The sequence below is a fragment of the Hippopotamus amphibius genome, chromosome 1, assembly GCF_030028045.1.
Source record: "Hippopotamus amphibius kiboko isolate mHipAmp2 chromosome 1, mHipAmp2.hap2, whole genome shotgun sequence".
Classification (NCBI taxonomy): domain Eukaryota; kingdom Metazoa; phylum Chordata; class Mammalia; order Artiodactyla; family Hippopotamidae; genus Hippopotamus; species Hippopotamus amphibius.
This window is the reverse complement of record NC_080186.1, coordinates 217,168,143-217,185,139: the sequence shown is the minus strand read 5'-3', so window position 1 is coordinate 217,185,139 and position 16,997 is coordinate 217,168,143. Positions and strand designations below refer to the sequence as shown.

The window sequence follows — 16,997 nt, the reverse complement described above, 5'->3', positions numbered from 1 at the left end:
ACAGGCTCAATAGTTGTGGCACATGGGCTTAGTTGCTCCGCGGCATGTGGGATCTTCATAGAGCAGGGATCGGACCCGTGTCCCCTGCATTGTCAGGCAGATTCTTAACCACTGCGCCACCTAGGAAGCCCGGCCTTTATCTTTTTAATTTTCAAATAAAAATACCTTAGTTTCTATTAGTTTAAATAATTTTTTTAGTAAAGTTCTCCCTCAAAATTCATTTGGTAACATTGGAAATGATTTAACCTTTTGGAAATTACGTTGCAAAAACAGGATTTATATACCTTGATGATATAACCAGTGACAGGCTGAGCCTATTAAAAAAAATTAAGTCCAGTTTTTTAATTTAAAAAAGTTTTACTTAATTGCTTAAATAAAAAATAACATTAAAATAAACCTACATATAGTTACAAAGGATGGTACAGCTTGAAAAAGTCTCCTGTGATTTTGAAAAAATGAACATGATGTATCCATGATGTTCTAAGAATATGAAATTTTAAAAACTAAAGACTTCTAATTCTTGGTAAAACCAGAAGAATTAAAAGACCTCAATATAAACATATTCATTTTAGTCAACCACTTTTATGGACTGAATGCTTGTGAGAGACTGGGTGTGAGTTGATCTGGTTCCAAGAGACCTGGAAACTGAGGTACTACTTTCAGGGTGAATGGTCCGGGGATATTTTGCTGCAGCAGCTTGAGGAATGGTTTGCTGAAAAGGCAAAAATATGCTTTAATAATTCCACAAAATCATACAAACTAAATATCATTTCATTAAATATTTCATTATCTGTAATTTAACTAAACAATCATTAGTATATGTATATTCCTATTAGGGTCTTCCACTCAGAAAAGTCATCTTTAAAATACTTGAAGTAAAATTATATATATCAAAATGTTCACTGTGTATTTCAAAAGCTCTATGATACAGCTTTTGCTTAAAAAAATGAATGAAACCTCTTGTAACAAAGATCCTCATGTCAGAGTCCACTTTAATAAAGAGTTCCTTTTTTTAAAAAATTTATTTATTTATTGGCTGTATTGGGTCTCTGTTGCTGCACACGAGCTTTCTCTAGTTGCGGTGAGTGGGGGCTATTCTTTGTTGTGGTGCACGGGCTCCTCATTGCCATGGCTTCTCTTGTTGCAGAGCATGGGCTGTAGGCACGTGGGCTTCAGTAGTTGCGGCACACAGGTTCACTAGTTGTGGCTCACAGGCTTTAGAGCGCAGGCTCAATAGTCGCTCGGCGGCATGTGGAATCTTCCTAGAGCAGGGATCGAACGCATGTCCCCTGCACTGGCAGGCGGATTCTTAACCACTGCTCCTCTTAGGAAGTCCCAAGAGTTTCTTTTTAAAGAAATGGAAAAATAGCCTCCTTTCTTAATTTATATAAATGTTTCTTTGTACATAAATAACTGGAAAATCATTACAAATGGGAGAGATTCTTGCAACTAGTATGAAATTTTAGTTGCTAACCACCTAATCTGACCCTGACAAAAGTGCTATTTCTCCTTAGGGATGACGGGCAAGAGAAATGTAGAAACAGATTCATGGTACCACTGGCAGCACGATCTACAAAATATGGCACAGAATGAAGCAGCACTAGGAGCAAGCAATTATCCAGCAGGTGGCGCTCAAGTGTCAGAAATATGATTAATGGTTTATTAGTAATAACTGTTTCTAATACTAGTTCTTAGGATCCTGGGATAAAATAGAAAACAGTACAGAGGACTGCCACTGTGCCTGTCATGCAGTCCAAAGTAGGAATAATGGAAGCAGTTTATGGCTATTTAATTCGTGGCCAATTACTGAAGAGTCATTGGACATACTAAATAAAGAGGAGTTTGAGAAATAAGTATCAGCAACAGGGGTTTTAAGTCTTTAGTTCCTTGGTTTTTCTTCTGTAAAATATCATTCCAATCAGTACAAAACAATAGGTTGTCTGAATTAAAAATAAACACATACGTGCTCTCTTTGTATCTTCTTTATCTTACAAATGGACAGTCTCTCCCCCCCCATCCCCTTCTAAACATCATGTGTGCTGACACAAATGAGTTCGTTTCTTATCTTTGATAACTAATCTCACATTTTCAAAAATATGCAGAGAAGTCATCTAAGGACTTTCTGTCCAACGTGTGAAGGCTAAGATGATCCTCCACCTTCCATGTGTCCAATCTGGACTTGGTACCTCCATCTCCATCTGCCACTTCTCTGTGGTCACACTTTAAGTGAGACTAAATTTAAAAAATCCATCCAGCTTTGTTTGACTTAATCACCTAGCAACAATCTAGTATTCAGGAAGAAAAGGATTTCAAATTATTCCTTGTACTTTTTAAAAAACTTTATTGGCTGCGTTGGGTCTTTGCTGCTGCACAAGCTTTCTCTAGTTGAGGAGAAAGGGGGTACTCTTTGTTGTGGTGTGAAAGCTTCTTATTGCAGTGGCTTCTCTTGTTGCAGAGCAGGGCTTTAGGCTCTCAGGCTTCAGTAGTTGTGACACACGTGCTCAATAGTTGTGGCTCGCAGGCTCAGTAGTTGTAGCACATGGGCTTAGTAGCTCCACAGCATGTGGTATCTTTCTGGACCAGGGCTTAAACCTGTGTCCCTTGCATTGGCAGGTGGATTCTTAACCACTGTGCCACCAGGGAAGTCCTTCCTTGTACCTTTTTGACATATTAAGTAGATGGGAATGTTGTTTAACACTGAGAATTATAAGGAGGGCATTCTTTTTTAAAATCAATCCTTGTTTCTCTTCAGGGATGTATTCTTGTAACGTTTAGAAATTAAACTTTTTGAGATAATTGTTGATTCATATGCAACTGTAAGAAATAACACAGAGGTATCTCATGTATCCTTCTCTAGTAATATTTTATTAAGTTAAATTTGTTTATGGCTTTACAATTTACAAAGTGCCTTTATACATCTCATGTATAATTTTCACGTTATCTCATTTAATCCTGAATCCTGACAATAACTGAGGAGCTGAGTACTCTCATTCATTCATTCATTGGCTTGCACTGGGCCTTTGTTGCTGTGCACGGCCTTTATCTAGCTGAGGTGAGCGGGGGCTACTCTTTGTTGTGGTGTGCAGGCTTCTCATTTAAGTGGCTTCTCTTGTTGCAGAGCATGGGCTCTAGGAGTGTGGTTTTTAGTAGTTGGCTCGCAGGCTCTAGAGTGCAGGCTCAGTAGTTGTGGCGCATGGACTTAGTTGTTCTGCAACATGTGGGATCTTCCCGGCCCAGGGATCGAACCTGTGTCCCCTGCATTGGCAGGAGGATTCTTAACCACTGTGCTACCAGGGAAGCCCAGGAGCTAAGTACTCTTATTGCTCCTGTTTTACACATGAAAAATGGAGGCTCAAATATTTTACTGAATTTGTATATGATCACAAAGGCGGTAAGCAGCAAAATGAGGCACTAACTCAGGTTTTCTTGTTTATTTTCACTTAAATTCCATGTACTTTCCTTTACATCACATGAATTTACTGCAGCCAGATTTTTTTCCAAATTAGAAATATGTTCATAATTGTATTTGAAAAAGTAGGAGGAAGGCTTCAAAAAAAAAAGGAGCAAAAATTAAAAACCATAAAAGTAGGTAAGTGTTTTGCAGAGTAAAAAATTAGCTACATGGACAGCAGTTTATGAGTAAACAGTTTTTGTCTTTTTTTTAATTAATGATAAATTATATATTTTACCTTTCTGGCCATCAACACACTGGATTACTTTTTTGTATTTGATAATTTTATACTATTTAGAAAAAACAATGTTTCTGAAATTAATTTCCTAAAAGAGAAAAGGTAGATTTAAAGTAGGCATGATAATGATAAGTATATAAAGACTGTAATAGTAAAGGCAGAACAAGTACCAGTCATCATGGATTTTGATCTTCTCTTCAACATGTCATTTAAGTGTTTGTTAGTCTATCAACTCTCAGGAAAAAGATTTTTTGACAAAAACTATCAAATGCAGACTCACCACTGTGACCGGATGATGTTTTTCCACAATGACGGAGCTCATGGGAGGAGAAACTCCCATTATAGCTAAACTGCTACTGATTCTATTTTTTGAAGCAAAATCACATCTCCCTGTGATCCGGGCTGTGATTGTTCTTCCAGCTTTCTGTTGTGCTGATGTCACAACCCTGGGCACATACTAAAAAACAAAGACATATCCACTTGGTAGAAAATCCATGGCAAAATTTATGGTACTTTTGCTTCTATAACTTATAAAGAAAATATACAGGCACTTAATTATATATTCAGTCAACTCTAACATGGGGAGAATTTTTTAAACAATAAGACAAAAAGCAAAACATAAAACCAAGCACCCCAAACACCCCTTTAACCTTGGTATACCAACTATTTATAGGATTTTAGGAACTTCTAAAACTTTATGCTGAAATAATTATAGATTCACAGTAAGTTGCAAAGAGCATAGAGAGGTCCTGTGTATTCTTCACAGTTTCCTGCAATGATTACATCTTATATAATTACAATATAATTACAATATCAAAACCAGGAAGCTGAAATTGGAATGATGCCTGGATATAGATCTATGTCACTTTATCACATGTAGATTCCTGTAACTATCATTGCAATCAAGATATAGAACTATTCCATCCCACAAAGCTCTCCCTCACGCTAGCCTTTCTCTAGAGTTGTACCAATCTCCCTTTCTCAACAATCCCTAATTCTTGGCAACTGCTAATCTGTTTTATGAACTTCTGACCCTTATGGATAAATTATCAATACTCATATGCTTTTGTGCCCTCCCTTTTTTCTTATAGCATTGTTAATATACTTTTTTTCATGGATACCAGCTATCATTTTTAATGAGAGGTTTTTATATCAACAAACTACAGTTTACCTAACTGTCCCAGTTCTTTTCCCATTATATATAGCAAACTCTTGTAATAATTTGTAAAAGCGATGTGGCTTGTGGGATCTTAGTTCCCTGACCAGCGGTGGAACACAGGCCCTCAGCAAAGAAAGCGTGGAGTCCTAACCACTACACCACCAGGGAATTCCAGGATTTTCCTTTTCCTTTGAGAGTTATTTGTAGAATGTATTGCAAAAAAAATGAGATGATCATATCAAAAGGTAACGTCAGGTTTTACAGCTTTTGTTGTTTACTGCTGGACAACACACCAAAAAGATTACATTTACTCCAGGAGTAATGCATACATGTACTCATTTTTTTTCATGATCAACTAATTACATTAGCTGGGCAAAAATCAAAAGGAACAAGAAAAAAAGGGAAATGACATATTTTAAAAAACCCAACACTTGTATCTTAGTATCTGACATGGAAACGATGCAGATTATTGGTTGAGGGTACAGGGCTCGGAAGCCGGCTTGTCAAAGTCGGAATTCCAGTTGCGATAGCAGTTGTGTCCACTGGCAAGTTACTCTCCCTAAGCCTCCATTTCCTCATGTACGAAACAGGGACAGCAGCCCCACCTGGCTACTGCCAGCCTTCAGATGAAGAGCAAAGTTCCAAGAGAAACTTTACAAAATAGCTTAAAAATCCAATTAAAACCCTTTGATTATTTCAACCGGAGTTAGAAAATGTAAACTGCCATCTACCGTTCAACTTTGTGAACTGCAATAGTACATTTGCTTTTAACTGCCTAGTACATACACATACATTTTCAGTACGTGCTGCCCAAGCAAGCACATGTATTTTTTGAAAATATTTTCCACCATGAAATTCTGATATTTTATTTAACATATTGATGATGTCTGCAGAAAGGAGATAATTTTACAGAAGAACTCAGTCTTTCACTAGAATGGTAATCCTCCCTTCTCCAGTTATTTGTCTCCTGATTCTCTGCAGTTTACTGTCTACACACACATCATTTTAGCTACTGGAAACACTGAAGAAGACTAGAAAAAGTTTTGAATGTTCATAGGAAGTCTCTGTGACTCAAATGAAGAGAAAGATAGCCAGGCCTGAATCACAAATCTTCTTTTCCTGTTCCCAACAATAATGGTTTCGTGTAAGGTAAGTAATCCAAGTAATGTATTTGTTTCTGCTTTTGTCATCATGCTTCTTTTTAAAAACAAGAAGATATATTTGAGGTAAATCTGAGTATTTTAATTAAATAAGGAAGGAAGAAAACTAGCATGACACTTACAGACTGATTTACTTATGATTCTCCTCTCTCTCTAATCCTAAAGGCTGTACTTACGTGAATGAAACTGAATGGGTGTCTGTTTTGAAGGAGCAGGAGGTAGTTGGAGAGGTGGGGGAAGAAGAAGGGCTGTTTATATAATACTGTGTTTTACAGGTTTCAAAGACTTCAAAATTATCTCAGGTGACAAAATTGTTTCAGAAAAGTACCAAAAAGGGTAGTAAATACACTCATTCATTCAGTTCTCCTATGCACGTTCAGATTCAGATATAAACCCAGATGTATAAATGGTGTAGTCATATTTTAAGAAGGGAATTTGGAAAAATCTAGCTTTGTGTGTTATCTGGATATGCAACATGAATAACAAACCAGAAATTTAAATAAACACTCACTGTATTTATTTAAGTGAGATCATTGGTATAGGATCACACTTCGAAATGTGTAATCATGAAAAATAAACACAGCTGAACACGTCAGGGTTGAATTTCAGTGTCTTATTTCTAAATCAAAACTCTTCCACATATTCAAATTTCTCAAGTCATATTTAAGAGATGCAAAACAGCAGATCTCAACATATTTTCCCCCAAAGTTAGTAAGCTCCCAAAAGGCAGAAATTCATGTCAGCCAGAATACTACAAAGGACCAGCTGTCCGGCAGACTTGATGCGCCCCTTAGCTACAGAGAGCTGCCCAGCACTATGGCACCGTCTAACGGCCTGCCGTGTAACTCTCAGTTAAGACCTGAGACCTACTCTGCCACCTTCCTTCCTCTCACGTAAGTGGTTAGGGTCAGGGAGCAGAAGGAGACAAGCAAATCTGAATCATCCTGGCACTTGTAGAGAACTGTACATGCCTTTGTGCCAGATCCAAACCACAGTAGGGAAGAAGGGGATAGGGTTTTTTCCTTTAAAAAAAAAAAAAAAAAAGCCCTGCAGAGATGAGTCTGATAAACTTGGCCTGTATCCTTATACCCTTCACTTGAGAGACACTGAAGAATACAGGTTTAACAGGAGGCTGAGAAGTCAGAACCACGATATGCATATTAATAGCTTGATGAATTTAACTTCAGGTAAATTCTCCCACAAATACTCCAGCCCCATTCAGTACTCTTCCTCCTCTATGGACTCCTCTATTAACAGCTAGTGACTTTAGGAAAAACAATTCCTTTCTTCATTCCAATTATAAATGAAAACTTAAAACATAATCAAATCAAGATGGGCTCACTACAGAATAGTGTTAATAGGTTTGCATCCAGGAAAAGGGAAACTAGTTGAACAGAAAATATACAAAAGCGCCATTAGCCTCCTAAGCCCTTGAAATATCCACTAATTTCCTTTAAAATTAAAAAGTTCTTTCTTTTTAATTGTCACTACTGTAATAGAATTTTCAAGTATTATTTTCATTACAAATTAATGTTTTAGCTACTTTGTGTACTAAATATTTTCTGTGTATTGGCCTAAAGGCTATACAGACTTTTTTCTCCATGGGAAAACACGTTCTGAGTTCAAAATATCCAATATATGAACAAGTTTGGAACCCTTTTCCCAGCACAGGCACCTGCATTAACTGCACTGACCATTTCTTCCTGTGCAGCAGAAGCTGTCGCTGTCAGTCCAGCGCCATGAGGAGCAGAAACAGGAAGGTGAACGGAGGAAGTGGAAGTGGCCCCGGCAGAGGTGACGGAAGCAGCAGAGGGAAAGGCAGGAGCACAGGTGGCTCCCAGGGCTGCTGCTGGTGGGGATGGCGGCACTGCAACCGATGAGGGCATCGGAGGAGCTGAAGGATCCAAATGGGAGGAGTGTTCTTTTCCTTGAACACCAGGACCGTACTCTTCCCTTTTATTACTTGTGAAGTCTGTCCCTATAAATCACAAATTAATTCCATCAACACTCTTCTTAAGATTACTTCTATCTTCCCAACAATTAAAATATGTAATAGCTAAAATCTGGTCCAACAGAAATGTAGAAATGTGTCATATACTGGCTTAGTTAATACTGTTCAGTAAATACACTTTGTCAGTGTTAACTGGTTAATGTCAGCATTAACCACTGAAGACTTCCAACCAGTTCCTTCAACATGTGAAAGCTAATGAATGACTTATTCTTATGTAAAAGACTAAATTATGTACTCAGCTGAGACTTTACAACCACTACAATAATATGGTCACACTGTACCTAAGAATTTATGTTCTTTGCATTATTTCATACAACTATCCTGATAAATTGCTGGTATTTATATCTTTAGAATAATTTTCTGATATCACCATACCCTCTCATTTACTGTCTATTGCTCTTAGCCTAACAAAACCAATGTATTTTTAATTCTTAATTTTTTTCAGCAAACAATAATAAATCAATAAATAACACTAAAATCTTTTTTTTAAATTCTTACTTTTGATGCTGTAAAAGAAATGCATTCTTACAGGTAGATTATATGTCATGAATTAAGAGCATATTTGCACGCTTAACTGATTTTAGTGACACACACATATAGAAACCTTCTCTCAAAACTGAACCTTAATCTTAGATCAAAGGAATAAATAACGTCAGCTTCCAGAAGCCAGGATGAAGGGACCTATTCTAGATTTTTCCCTCCCAGTATCAGAATTTGGTTAAAATTTCCATTTAAGACTATATCTACCTGGTACCAAACATCAGAGTGAGGATTTCAATATTCAGTCACTGAGATGTTTCAGAATATATAAATAGAGGGCATATGTAGCCCTCTGTTGAAAAGGTTTTCTATGTTATCCTCTTTCCATCCAGAAGTTTGGGCTTCTGTATAAGGTCTTGTCTTAGACTATCTTAATATAAAATAGAGCAATAGTTACTTCATTAACAAAGTTTACTGAGGATTATAATGCATAGGTCCTTTGAAATAATTTGATGAAAGAGATGAATTCAATATAAAATACTGCTTTTGCTTTGAAAACAAAACTCACACATATACACTCTGAGTTTTAACATGTTTTTCATAGAAAGTGATTCTGATTGTCTTTTTTTTAGGTGGGTGGCAGACTTATCAGATGTGGAACCAGTATAGTAATTATTCTTGCTTTAACTGGATACGTTTTTCAGTTGGAAAGCATTTTTCTACTGTTCCTAAAACTACTTTAAAAATTGGCAGGTATCCTTTTAAAGGCCATTTGTATTGTCATGTTTTGTCTACCTCACAGAAACTTTTATCCAAACTGTAAGATTTATTAGGATATTGTACAACTTGAGATGCACTGCAGATTATGGCTAGCAGAGAATCAGAAGGGATAAAAAAAAATCAAATATTTATTTTGCTCTAACAAGTAGAGCAGTACATTAGAAACACTGCATTATTAAAATCTGCATTATAAAAAACAACTGTTTTAAGGGGGGGCCAGAAGTAATTTTTTTTTCTTGTGAGAATTTTAAAAAACTTATTTTAATAGCTCTTATTAAAATGCCACAAGACAATTATCACAGAGCAAATCTAGCATGAGATTACACTGAACTTTTGCCTTTGGTAGCTCCACCAACACTAGTGTGTACTACTAACGTGTATCTTACTATTCCTGTCATCTTTATCCCCCGTTGTTATGGTAAACAAAGCACAAGGGGACTTCCCTGGTGGTCCAGTGGTTAAGACTCCGTGCTTCCAATGCAGGAGGCATGGGTTTGATCCCTGGTCGGGGAACTAAGATCCCAAAACAAAACAAAGCAAAAGGCCACTCAAAACAACTGAGATCCCAGAACCTCACATTAGCTGCAGATGACATTAGACTTAGAAGCAACAGGAACAACATAAATCATGTTGTATAATTATCAGAATACATTTTCTCCAAATCCTGTTATGGATATTTGCCTGTAGGAGACATAGCTGTATTTGAATTTAAAATTTAAGATGGTAAATTTATTAAGGTGGTAAAACACTCATAGTGTCCATTCATAACCTTCTTAAATAAGCTACAAGAAACAGATTTCTTGCAATTGAATGCAGCAAGTTCTAATGATTATAATTTCTCACTGTACTTGTGAAACTCAATTATCTGTTACAAGTATATAATTAAATTTTTCAATATATACAACTTGCTGACAATCACAATTGAAAGCAGACTATTCAGTCATTGGGGATGGTGAATTTGTTTTTAGCACTGATACTCAATTAAAAAACCATTTACTGGAGAAATCAAGTACTCACTTGGGTATTAGTAAGGTAAACCATTCAGCCTCAAGATTCTATGGTCCTAAGTTTCTGACCTTCATGTGGGCCACACACCATGACTGCTTCAGAAAAAAAACCACTGGCCTTAACTCACTACCATCCACAGTGTGCACAATTTAAATAAGAAATGTCTGTTGATGCTTTAAAATCAGGGCATAACACACAAAGACAAGTTATTCACAGCACTGAAATCATATTAATGATGTTACAAAATGAAATTGTCTCACTAAAAAATAAACTGAGTTTCAAACAGGATTTAATATGAGCAAATACTGCAAAAATGTTCACATATTTACATGAAACTTAGGAAGCTGACTTAAGACTGCAATAATTACATCATGACTATCCTCTTACATGTTAAAGTAATTTTTGTCTTTTAAAGTGCTTTCAATTATATTTCACTGCATTCTCATAAGAACCCTCTATGAAGCAGGTAAGGAAGATTTATTTATGTTATCTTCCTTGTTCAGAGAAGAAAACTAAAACCTGGTGGAGAAAATAGGCCTCCTTGTAAACTGGTGGCAAAGCTGTCCTACGCCATGCGGACGACAAAACCCACTAAGATCCTAGCCAATACACAGACCTTTCCTGACATTATTTTACTCAACTTCTATAGATAGGCCTGTATTTATATTTGTTGAAAATGAGTTTTAGTTGAAGCCTCTCTTGCGCTGGAAGACAAGCAGTTTTTTAAAAAATGGGAAACCATGAATAGACAAGAAATATTTAATAAAGAGAACAGTCCAAGGAATTTGGCTACATAGGAAAAAAACAAATTTTATACTTAAAGGCATTACCATTATAGTTAAAAGAGCCTTAAAATGTTATACATTCAAAGCATTATTGTAACATTAAGCCTAAATACTTAAGAGTTAACAGTTTACTTGATCAGCTATAAGATGTTAAGTAACCATGACAGAGAATTTTCATGGCAGATTTAAAACTGGATATAACACCATGATATTAAAAATAGCAGTGCCTCGCTAAGACATAGGTATTGCAGAAAATCAGTACTGGAGACCACACCAATCACTGAAATCTCCTCAAATCCTTTTTGAAAGTAGGCAGAGAATCTTAAATAAAACACTAACCTGTATCACCTCTGTTTTGAAATATAGTCATGGCTTCAAGATTTAACGCACACACACCCCTCATGAACGCCTTCTTCATGGAATCTTCAAAGTGCTCTTTTTCATGCTGCATCCTTTGGATCTCAGCTTTTGCATTTTCCAAAGCTCCAGATAACTAAAATCAGGAGAATTTTTAAAAAGAAGAAAAAAAATTGAGACACAAGGAAGAATATCATTTCTTGTTAAAAAAAAAAAAAATAGTGTGAAGTTATTTTTGTGTGAAATACTAAAATCACTTTACCATATACCACTTCTGCTGTGTCTCAATTTATTTTTAAAGATGCATCTAACCTCTATTGTCTCCATCAACAAATCATTTTCATTCCTAACCATAAAGTCAAGGTTTAAACAAAGGGACTTTTATACCAGTCCCAATCAGGACTGATGTGTTCTAACTATACAAAAAGATGTTACCATAAAACTTTTATGTAGGATAGTGAACAAAGTATATTAAGAGCCTCAAACAGCCCTCACCCCTTCAGAAAAAAATAACTAAATGCCTGTAACAGCAACAGATTTTTTTTTTTTTACTAAATGTTATCTATAGAATTTAAAGTGCAAAGTGCCATGAGATACAGTACTCTCCCACAGACCAAATCTAAAGGGACTGCATTTTTTTGCATGTCATTTTCAATTGCATAAAATTATTTGCATAATAAAACTTTAACATTAAGAATGTAGTGTTACAATGATGAAAAAAAATTTTTCCTTTTGCTATTTGATTTCAAGAGGCCATTCTTTAGTATGGTTTTTAGTTTCATTTTGGGTCTCGAATGTTTTCCCATGGAAACAATGTTAATATTACTGTTTTAAGTCTAAATAATTTCAATTTATATACAACCGCTTTATATCAACCTTATAAAAACATAGCTTATTTAAAATAACATCAGGATAAACATTTTTGGTTTTGGTCTTTATTTCTGGCTAAATAAAAGCCAAAAGAAGCCTAAGAAAGTATGCTTTCTTGGAGATGTGAGGATCTGTGGGTGATTTACATTTCCAAGAGAAATGTACATACAAGAGATTTAACACAGGTTTGGCGGTCCAAGTTAAAACTATTTAAAAGAATAAAGAAGTCTGTAAGTCTGGCTAGTGCTGTTCGTTTCTAGCAGTCTCATTTGAACCCACACTGCACTGAATGAAACTGGAGAAATGGGTTATTGCACCTAAGTATAAACCAACACTGAGTGATGCTACCCATCTTTTTTATTTTTATTAAAAGAAGTGAAAATAAAATGAAAAAAGTTTACCACAGCAACTTTGGCTTCATAGTCGTTGGAAATCTGGACACAAACTTCCTCAGCCCTTGCTTGGCAAGCTCGTTCCACCACTTCTTTCCACTGCTTCTGTACTGTGGCCCGCCAGCCTCTCCAGACTTTCTTCAGTAAAGTTCTCTGGAAGTACTGGTCAGCTAATTTACTTTCATAAACCTAAATGGAAGTAATATACAACCTCGAAAACACAGTGGACTGGGAAGTATACTGGCAGTAACAATAAACATAAGCCTGAGGTAAGCAGGGTACATGTGTAATCGTTTAATACTGTGTGACCATGTTCTTCTCATGTGCAGTTGGGAGGACAGGCGTAGAGAGGTTAAGCAGCCTGTCCAGGTCACACAGGAAGAAAGGGAAACGCCAGCCTTGCCTCATTCCAGAGCCTAAGCTCTTCTCCATTACATCACTGCTTTATGCAACTAATCAAGGTAGGGAGAAAACAAAACCCAATGAAAGAAAATGAGTTAACCTGCCCCTTGTCATCTTGGTTATGAATGTGCATGACCTTTTAGCGGAAAACAGGACTAGGGGCTGGAAGGCACAAGGGGTGGTGGCTCCAGATGGCCCTGCTTTCTCTTCAGCTTGGTGGCCACCAACATAAGCAGATTAATTTAATTTACACACTTTGCCAACATATTTAGTACCAAAAGGATCCTAGTAGGAACATACGCTATTTTTCTTTTATCAATGAATTGAAATTCTTTTGAAGAAGGATATCCAATTCTTTATCTTCTTAAAAAAAATTTTCATGCAAAAACTGATGGCAACTTCAACTATTTCAACTAACATTTGAACATAATATATTGTCATTATGTCACCCAATAAATAACTTTCAAATTATGACTCAATTTTAAATAGCTCTTTTACATATGGTTAATGTAGATTTAATCTATTGGGATTAATTTTTTTAAAAAGCAATAAGTACTTTTGAAGGAGAAATCCTATTCCATGACAGTAACAGCCTTTTCCTTAAATGTTAATCTGTGGAACTAAATGCACAAAGATTACTCCATGACTCACATAAGTATCATATATATAAAAAAATTATATATATATAATCTCCATCCCCTACACTCTTTGAGTCTCTGTACTCTGTCTTCTTGTGGGATACATAAATACTTTCATACTTTTCTACTTCTGATACAATAATTTACTATTCTCAGCTTATATTTACACTGATATACTGCTTCGGCTCACTTAATTACAATAAAAGACATGCAAGTTTACATTATATATAAACTAAGGATAATTTTTAAAAAGCTTTAAGGACATGGATTTCTTTAATTCTTATTAAGGCAAGTTATACAACAAACATTTATGCAACTTTATATTATATATAAATATAGTACTGCCTCTTTATGAAGATGATATATTCAGGTATCAGAAAAGTAGAAATAATATAGGAAGCATATGATATGCTAAAGATGATAAATTCATGTAATTACATCTGAGGTCAAATTTGTTAAAGGGGGTCCACCATGAGGATGTCTGTAATTTAGTCCTTATTAACCTACTAGGAAGTAGAAAATGATAATATCAATAAGTCTATAAAATATAAGCAGTATTTTTTCCCAAATCATACCAAAATCAAGTTCCTTTAAAATAAGAGTAACATTAAATTAATTCATTTTGACTTATTAAAAAACAAACCTTTCTTTGACTTGAACAACAGTTCTAATATGTGATTCTATTTAGAATGAGTTCAGAAGTCTACTAAGTGTCAGTCAGCTTTTCTTTTCACACTTACGTCCTGTCTGGATTTGACATGGCTGATTCGCCAGTGGAAGAATGTTCTCATCAACTCTATCCTTTCCTTTTGCTTGCCTATGGCATGAGACAAGCTAGAAATCACCTGTAAACAGCAAGCAGTAGAATGGTTTTTTTCACATATCAAAAAATGCTAGAGAGAGGACCTATGATCACTACTGTCTCCATCCAGCTAACCTGGATGAACTAGCTTTAAAAGGACCAAAAAACTTCCCCATATGAATACACTACTTATCAATGAATGAAGGGGGACAAAAGAGGAAGAAATCTTCATTATGTGTACCCTGGTAATAATAAAATGTTTATATACAGTATATGAAAATTAATATGATCATTGGCACTTAATTCAAGAAAAACAACCACACATTTTAGAGTTTTGCTACGTATACAAAATGTTTTCATTCACTAGACTTGAGGGCAGAGACCAGTTTTTAAAATATCTTTCTAGTCCCTAAGTACCTTTAATACCTTGGATTAGAAGTTTATTAATAACTGTTTAATGATTTTCTGGATTAAAAACACTCATAAAAGCAAATAATTAATAGTTACACTTTGATGTACTTTTTCAGTGATATTATTCTTGTTCTTTAAAAAAAAAATCTATAAAGGCTTTCAAATCCTGAGATATTATTCTCTCGTATAAAGAGCTGTGTAAAAATGGCCCCATTAAAAAGAGATTTGGTAACTTAGGCATATTTACTAAGAGACATTTATTCTGATTCTTTAAATAATTTTCAAAAGTGGAAAAGGGCAGGAATTCTAAGATACTAGTAATATTCTATTAAGGTGTGTAGTGGCACACGACTGTTTGTTTTTAAAAACTGGACATGCATATATACTCTTTTTGTGTGAGACACAAATAAAATAAAATTAAATAAAAATCTTAGGACAGAGTTTTGAGGGTAATAGGGAAAATGACTGACATTAGTATCTATTGTTTCAAAAAAGCAAACTACATAAAATGATCAATTTTACACTGCACCCCCCAGAAAGTATTGGGTTGGTCAAAAAGTTTGTTTGGGTTTTTCCCTAACCTTATGAAACAAAAGAACTTTTTGGCCAACCCAATATATTTTTTAAAAAGCCATAATCTCATCTAGTTCATTAAAACAGTGAGTGTTGCATCTGCAGACAAGTAGCTGAGGTGTCTGCTGTGAGTCCCTCTTCTCTGAAAGCTACCATCCTCCTGGGGGAGCTACAGGTTTGCGGCCCATCTGCTTTACTCAAGGTGCCGTTGGGAAGCACAAAATTAGCACAGACTTGAACCCTACTCTCAAGTTCTTAAAGAGGCTGACAGAAAGTGAAATAAACAGTGCTCTCACGCTTATCAACAAAATGAAGACAGGACTTCATTAACAAATAAAGACATATCATAGACAGAACGCGGGAGACTTACGCCCCTCCAAGAGAATGGTTTAAAATGTGGTAATGCTGGTTCCCTGACACTCTCTTAAGGGTAGTCAGGAAGAAAAGATTGGGAAGAATAAACTAGCATTCCCACACTTAGTATGCACTCTTAAAGCCCCCAAACATGATGGCAAAGATACAATGATGTGATCCTAGCACATTTAATGTGAGGAATAAATCTTATTTCTATGCATCTATTTTTCTACCAGTTTCTGAAATGATCTTCCCTTTGTATCTTGTATGATCTCAACAATCAGTTCCTGGCATTTATTACTTAGCAAGACATTTACTGAATCTCAGTTAAAAGCAGTATGAAAAAGAAGACCTCATCTTTTCTCCCAATGGAGACTTCATAGGTTTTTTGCAGCTCCTTCAAGCTGTTGATCTGGTTGCACAGTTGTTTTATATCTGCTGCATGTTTTTCTCTCTCTTTTTTCATTTCCATTCGGTGCCAGTCAATAAAATTAAGTCTCCATTTACTTAGTTCAGATATGATGTTTGTCTGAAAAATAAATATACTGACAAGTAGTTTGTTCCTTAATACTGCTTCATAAAATGACACTGAAATTAAGAAAAAAAAAATCAGAACAAGCAATCAACATAAGAGCTATTAAAAAAAAAATCCGCTAATGAATATGTCTGCAAGTTCAACAGTCACGGCTCTTCTTAGTTTACATTCATCATACTAAGGACATGATTTTTTTCCCTATTTTAACTTACTTTGTATGAAATCTTAGTATCATTAAAATTTTTTTTAGGTCTCATTCATTAATAAACAGGTCCTTTGTTTACTCTAGGACTCAAGTATCCATATTAAGGTAGATCAGAGAAAAAGGAAATGCAGGACTATGGCCTAGACTGAGCCACCAGACTGGGATGTTATTTAGATAGAGATGAACAGTGGAAACCCTCGGAGCTGATGCTTTCTTCCTCCAAATCATTCATCACAATGGCCACCTTACAACCAATTGCTAAGACTGAGCTCTATTCACCCTACTGACTGGCATAAGTAAAAACACCAAATAATCATGTTATCAAAAAGCTTGATAACAGTATGGTTAAGTGAACACAGGACAATTTTAGATGGCTGGTGGTGTAC

General features: G+C 35.6%; 1 protein-coding gene across 3 annotated transcripts in view; it reads right to left on the bottom strand.

Annotated features, from left to right (window-relative positions):
* Nucleotides 1–346: 346 nt before the first annotated feature.
* POC5 (POC5 centriolar protein) overlaps nt 347–16,997 on the bottom strand; it is a 37,068-nt gene continuing 20,417 nt past the window's right edge. For all 3 annotated transcript variants that reach the window (XM_057740948.1, XM_057740955.1, XM_057740963.1), the window contains 7 exons: nt 16,224–16,400; nt 14,472–14,576; nt 12,701–12,880; nt 11,412–11,565; nt 7,703–7,986; nt 3,970–4,146; nt 347–712 (listed from right to left, as the gene is read on the bottom strand). In XM_057740948.1, coding sequence (XP_057596931.1) covers nt 569–712; nt 3,970–4,146; nt 7,703–7,986; nt 11,412–11,565; nt 12,701–12,880; nt 14,472–14,576; nt 16,224–16,400 — 1,221 coding nt within the window. In that variant the 3' untranslated portion in view covers nt 347–568. The remainder of the gene's footprint in view (nt 713–3,969; nt 4,147–7,702; nt 7,987–11,411; nt 11,566–12,700; nt 12,881–14,471; nt 14,577–16,223; nt 16,401–16,997) is intronic.